The sequence below is a fragment of the Austrofundulus limnaeus genome, unplaced genomic scaffold (assembly GCF_001266775.1).
Source record: "Austrofundulus limnaeus strain Quisiro unplaced genomic scaffold, Austrofundulus_limnaeus-1.0 Scaffold134, whole genome shotgun sequence".
Classification (NCBI taxonomy): domain Eukaryota; kingdom Metazoa; phylum Chordata; class Actinopteri; order Cyprinodontiformes; family Rivulidae; genus Austrofundulus; species Austrofundulus limnaeus.
In genome coordinates this window covers 254,107-261,057 of record NW_013952536.1, presented here as the reverse complement: position 1 = coordinate 261,057, position 6,951 = coordinate 254,107, and the positions used below count along the sequence as shown (strand labels likewise).

Genomic DNA, 6,951 nt, shown 5'->3' with positions numbered 1-6,951 from the left:
ATTCAGATGATTAGGTTAATAAGTCGTTTAGAGAACCTTTTCATGATTCGCTAATTTTTTGAGATAGGGATTTTTGTTTTGTTTTGTTGCCAAAATCATCAATATTAAAACAATAAAAGGCTTGAACTACTTCAGCTGGTGTGCAATGGATCTAAAATATATGAAAGTTTAATGTTTATCAGTACATTACAGAAAATAATGAACTTTATCACAATATGCTAATTTTTTTAGAAGGATACATCAATATTAAAACAATAAAAGGCTTGAACTACTTCAGCTGGTGTGCAATGGATCTAAAATATATGAAAGTTTAATGTTTATCAGTACATTACAGAAAATAATGAACTTTATCATCCATCCATCCATTTTCTGTTCAAGCTTCTTCCTTTTCAGGGTTGCGTGGGTCACTGGTGCCCATATCCAGCAGTCACAGTGCGAGGGGCGGGGTACACCCTGGACAGGTTGCAAGTCCATCACATAACTTTATCAAAATATGCTAATTTTTTGAGAAGGACCTGCAGACAAACCTTCTAAAAGGCAAAAATACAGTTTTTGTCCTGACTGATAACAATAAATTCATTTATGTGAAAAAGTTATTCTGCTGTTTTTGACTTGTTTTGGTGCAAATCTCATTTGCACTAAAACCTAAAATCAGGACTGTAATTTCATTGTGCTCTGTACAATGACAATAAAGGTCTCTCTAATCTCATCTCTAGAATATTACAGTATTTTAGGAACATTTGCCCACTCTGATCAGATGCATAGGAGTGCTGACTTTGGACCAATCCAAAAAGTTATAACTGAAGTGTTTCATTCTTAACCAGCTTGGAAAGAATTTATTTAGCTATCAATGGTAAACGAAAACAACCTAGGCTTTAATTCTAAATTTAAAATGTGAACTCAAACATGTGATGATTAGGTCAGTGTACTTACATTTGATCCCATTTTTCTAAGCATGAGCAGGACCCGCACTTTCTGTTGGATGTACACGTCTTCAGGAGACTTCCCCGGCGCCTCCTCACGGTTCATCCCCCCTGCTCCTGTGGCTCTGGACACACAAACMTATGCGTTATATGAACCATGTGACACATCTAATCCACAGAACTGCTCCGTGCACCTAGATGTTCAAAATGTTAAACATTGGGTTGTTTCAGCCACAATGAGAGGGCTGAGGTGTAAAATGGTATCAATTAGGATTGGGCATAATCGTATCGTGTGCAATTTGTCAGAAAAACATTGATTATTTTTTGGCAATTGACAATTAATACGATTAATGCCACCGGGCAGACGGACTGGAGATTTCCCTGGTCAGTCCACTCTGTGCTCCTCTCCGCTTCGAATATGACGAACTTTGGTAATTTATTAATCTATCAACACAATTTAAAATTTGATGTATAGCATGAAGTCTGTAATTTTGACACAATTTGGAACAGGTTTTTACAAAGAGCAAATCTTTCCCACTAAATTGGTCATGTGACTAGGACATAAGGGTGTCCAGGAACTCCAGGGGATTAATCGTAAAATTAATCGTTATCGGCTAAATACCACAATTAATTGTGATTAATTTTTTGACAATATTGCCCAACCCTAGCATCAATATAATTATTAATATTTTTTAAAGATATTGAGACAAAAAATCTGGGGTTATCATTCACCCATGAAGTTCTTAAAGGCTGTTTATTATTTTACACTGATAACCACATACAACCATATATCATCAGTACACCCCAGACTCCCTTTGGACGTCTGACCTCCTTGGACTGACTCTGAGTCCAGACACGGAGCAAGTTGGCTCCTCCTCACCACATCATTAATATTGGGTAGTAGTTTTTGCACAGATCTCAGCCCTGTCTGTGACCTATTTTCATTGTCACTTTGCAGAGATGCAGAATATAGGCAAAGTGGGRGGGGGGGGGGGGGGGGCAGGCGATGAAAGGAGCTGCCAAAGCAAATGTGGGTGACAGAAAAGGGATGGGTTCTTCTGTGATAGCGCACTCGCACATCAAGGTCGGCTGTTGTCGCATTAGATCTCTCTTATGGAGCACAGACAAGAGAAGGATATAAGCTCTGCTGGATATATCCAGCTTAAATTTACTAATTGAAAAAGCAAACTATGCAGGGGAAATAATTTGCAGAAAAGAGCCTAATAAATCCAATAAGTCAAACATAAGATTTAAAAGAGAGAATATTAGCATGCATGTCARAATATTTCTGAAAACCCTTTTCCCGTCGCAAAAACTATGATAAATCAGGCAATTTGTTTTAGCCTTTTATCTGTACAAAAGGCCACTAATGCTTACTGACAAACTGTTTGATGTAGGGTTGTATTTAATTGAGCTGGATCCTTTTCTAGAACCCAAAAAGACAAAGAAAATAGCGTTCTGTTGACTATCTGCTGGTGTTCTGGTTGCCACTGTTTACAGTGTTTAAAATCTTTTGGTGGATTTTTACAGAAAGCACTTATTTTCATTATTTTAGCTGCACAACGTGGTAGTGGGACAACGACTGAGGTGCCCATTTACTTTAACCTCGGCACAGCTTAATTGGAGAGCTGCTCKGAAGACTCAAAGCCGGTCAGACATAAAAAGACTGAGAGCTCGCCGGTGTCAGTTCAGCTGCTCGGTAAAACCTTCGGGGGATTGGCGACGGCGGTGGCTGAATTGCATTTGGGTGGGGGTGGTGATGAGAGGATGCTGGTGGATGGTGTAAGAGGGGGTGGTGGTTTGCAGGGTCTTTAGATCAGCCTCAGTGACATTTTTGATCATGTCTCCGAGCTCCTCACCTCAGACAAATAGGAGAGCTAATACTTCATGCAGAGAGTTGACATGAGCTGTGCAGACTTCGAGCAACCTGCCTTCCTCAGAAGCACACTGCGAGTCAAATGGTCAGCGCACAAGTCTGACGAAGAGGAGAATAACTGAAGAGCGTGATTATTCTAATCGTCAAAAATGTATTCTTTTAAGGTCTTTGAAGATTACAATTACACATCAAAAGTCTATTAACGCTAAGGGATATTTTCCATGTGTGCAACTGGATATAAGGACCTTATATTCCACAATAATCTATATAAACAGGCCTTTTGCTTTCATGTCTTTTTGTGTCCATTGATGTTTGTAATTTGAAAACTGTCTACATTCAGCATCACATCGGCCCAGGATGCTGATGTTGATTTGTTTGTTTTTGAAGACTCTTATGTAAAATAAAAAAGAGGCACAACAGTCCACAGGGAGAATTTCTATACAAAAAAGAAAATGTGTGAATGTAGAGACATACGATCAAGGATGTTTCTTTTGTTATGACAAGCTAAGAGTTCCTCAAAGAATGATCCTCCTGATGTGGAGAACAATCTACTCTGTTCTGAGCTTCTTTCATCCCTGAACAATGTTCTCCTCTTACTGAGATAAGAACATTTCCACATATTAACACTAAAAACGTAATGTGCATCTGCTGAATTGTTAACATTAAGTAGATTAAACATTGCATACATTAAACATGTAAATCTGTGCAGTTAGAGCTACAAAGTATATTTTTTGCTTGAACATGGATGTTTTTTTTAATTTTATGATTATATCTTTCTATAATCCTTGGTCTGACTGTCTCTTGATGATGCTGGAAAGATTTCATGTCTGCAGAAAACCTGCTGTTGAATAGGAAAAACAAGCAAAAGAGTTTGCCTGCAATCATGATCCAGACATGATTGCTTGTGAACAACTGGAAAAAAATCAATTATCCTGCTTGCACATAACTCACTCAATATGCTTTTTTTATTTGACTGTTTAAGTGATCGTTTACAAAATATTTTACTGTTGAGAGTTTGTGGCTTGGCTAAAAAGCAATGTTAAACTAGGTTATGGAAAAAACAACAACATACAAATTGTAAATAGAGTATTGGAAGGGTTTGTAATTGCATTTCATGTCTTACACCTCCTCAAGGACCACAATCAGGATTCTGTCAGACTTCTTTGTGTGTGCCCGAGGTTAGCTTCTAGAGATGGGCTGGTTCAACATTAATCCCTCGGGGAACACTCAGCCAGCCCCGACTCATCCGGGTAATATTCCAGACATAATCAAAGGCTTTCTTTAACGCTGATCTAGGTCTAATCCCCCTGGGATCCACCCCTCCCTCTGCTCTCCCTTCCTGAGTGGCACTTTTGTTAATGTTGTGATGGTGGAAAACATTATGCACAAGTAAAACTATAAAAATTATTGAAATTTAACAACTGAAATACTTTATTAGGGCCCTGCACCAGACAACAACCAGCAATCTAACAGTGAAGATTTGATTTCCTGGGTATAATTGCCAATAACTGCATACGAGTATCTCTGAAAACATCAAGAACACTTCGGAAAACAATTTCCGAGTCCAGCTAGGTCACACCGTGCAACAGAAGTCTGTTTTCAGGAACAGATCCTGCACACTGGTTCTGACCAGGAAGAATACTGCTCACACGATGCCCAACATCTGATTTTACTATTCAGCTTCCTAGAGCAAGCAGTAACGAACTGCAACCTGACGCTGACATTTTGGTAGCCTCAGCTGAGAGGGAAAAACTGAGAGGGAAAAATATCTTGAATTCAGCCACGAGCTGCTCCAACATCCTGAGCAAACGTGTGAGAAACATTAGAACATTCGAGGGCTGTGAGCCTGGTGCGGCTGCCAGCTGGGCCGCCAACAACATGGTCCTGCAGAGCAGCTGCACAGGTACACACAAACACACACACACACATATACTTTTTATTTAAYGACGATCAACCACTCCACATATTTATGTTTTAATAGCATTTACATAATCTTTATATATAAAAAGACTAATTATATTTTAATTTTAAGACTTACATTTTGCATCAGCCTTTGTGCAGTACTATTCCAACATGGAAACAATGTTGTTATGTATCTGTGATATCAGAGTAATGTTAGCTCAAATAAAACACTATTGATGTCAGTCCAGCTAAGGAGGAAATAATACAATTAATTAAACATCGATTATCTGACCATGGCTGAGTTTTAGGAAAAAACAACAGTGAAGATCATTTTACCACAGTGCTGATCACATTATCAAAGTCCTGAATACATAAAGCAAATTAATATAAAGAGACAGGAGCAAAATGTCTCACAAATCTGACACCAACATCATCTGTAGCTGCTATTTATTTTGCAGCAATAAAAAAAAAATGCTTTTTATGAGCTACACGGTTAATTAGAGCAAATGTATCTTCTTTTCTTTTGATTAAATACTCAACAGGCAAATGTTGATAATGAAATTAAATCTAAGTGAAAAATATTCAGCCCAATTAGTTTGTCTGTAAGGCTTGCCACACTGCACACTGACTCTGTGCGGATCATATTAGCTGTGGAGTCGTCAGTGTGAGCCCACTGCGCAGACACTAAAGGTCAGAGAGGAACTGACTTGGATCTACTGCTCGTCGTCACGCATCCGACTCTTTTTCTGTACCAAGTTCACAACAATGGCCACATTATTTGGTGGAGGGGTGATGAACTAGATTGCAAAAACATGATTGATAAGTGGGTCATGTCTTGTTGTCACTATGTGAGGCATGAACTCAAACAATCCTGCTGAGCTTTACCTCAGAGCTGCGTTTCTTGATATGTTTAATGATCTGTTGTCCATTTACACTTCAGGGTGAYGGGAGAACCTGTAAAGTGTGAATTAAAGTATACTGCATATTACAGTATATATGTTTAATGCCAGCTCTTTTCTTAATAATTAAAAAAAAGATTTAGGTGTACCAAATTTTCCTCTAAACTTGTAGAATCATTACAGGTACCAGTCTCAGTAAAAAAAAAAAATTGTTTTTATAAAACCTAGGTGGTTTTTTCCCCACAGAATATTGCATATAAAAACCATCTCATCTGGGCTGTGATCACAGAACATCTACGCTCACTCCTCAGGGTCCCTCAAAGGATCTGAAACAGAAGCTGCTGCCTTAAGCTGGTCCCTTGGGGAGCGCGGCAGCGAGAATTTCAAAAGAGCCAGCGTCAAAGTGGGGTGTAAAATTTTGATTAGCAAACAGCTACATATGATCTACGTGCGTAGAACAATACAAAGATGGAGGCTGTAAATAACAGAGGAGGAAAGGTGGGTATTTTTGGTAATATCCAAGGAAACTTGGTTAAAATTTGAAAATATGCTAACTAAAAAAAGACAAATATGTTTTAAAGTTTGATTTAATAAAAGTATTAAAAGATGATACATGAGCCTCAATATTTACTGGGTGTGAAAGGTGTGAGCTAAAAAATTTTTTCACAAAAACTGAACAAGCGATGGTGAGATGAACCAGTCTTTCCCATCAATATCTGCTCCACGCAGGCAGCTGATGGTTTTCCCCTCAGGACCTGAAGTGGTTGAACTCAGCCWGGCCAGTTGCATGACAGGAGGCGAGTGGTCCTAATCTTTCGTGAAAACCCGCACAGTTATAGGAGAATGTGTGCAAACTGAAGCAGCTTTAACATGCTGTGGTACATGACCAAGCTTGCTAGTTGCCAGGGGGATTCAGTGTGCTTGCCTGTGGCCAAGCCCTGACACCTGCTGGCTGCAGCAATCATCAGTGTCCTGCTGCCTGTAGGGTGCCAGCTTTGCCACTAAAAGGGCTGTCAGATATTTGACATGGAGGGGGGGAGGCAGGCACTGTAAAAGGCAGTGTGGCACAATGCATCTGTGGGTGGCATGAGTCAAAAATAGAATACCAGTTAAGTGAGTTGTGTGAGGAGCACACTTAGCGATGAAATATGATATGTAAAGTAACAAAGCATTTAGTTTCTTAAAGATGGAAGAGTACAGTCATGGCTGACTGGGTGTTTGGGATTTACTGTGTCTGTGCTGATGCCTTTATAGTATAAATGAGTTCACATCATAGCACCACACAAGTGATTTAAGGCAATGTTAAGCTCTATTGGCTAATACTACAAACTGCAATACAACGACTAATATA

The 6,951-nt window shown here is 39.1% G+C and overlaps 1 protein-coding gene across 1 annotated transcript in view; it reads right to left on the bottom strand.

Moving 5' to 3' along the window:
* ctnnbip1 (catenin, beta interacting protein 1) overlaps positions 1–6,951 on the bottom strand; it is a 17,780-nt gene that overhangs the window by 9,228 nt on the left and 1,601 nt on the right. The window contains exon 2 of the mRNA XM_014015760.1: positions 934–1,048. Coding sequence (XP_013871214.1) covers positions 934–1,029 — 96 coding nt within the window. The 5' untranslated portion in view covers positions 1,030–1,048. The remainder of the gene's footprint in view (positions 1–933; positions 1,049–6,951) is intronic.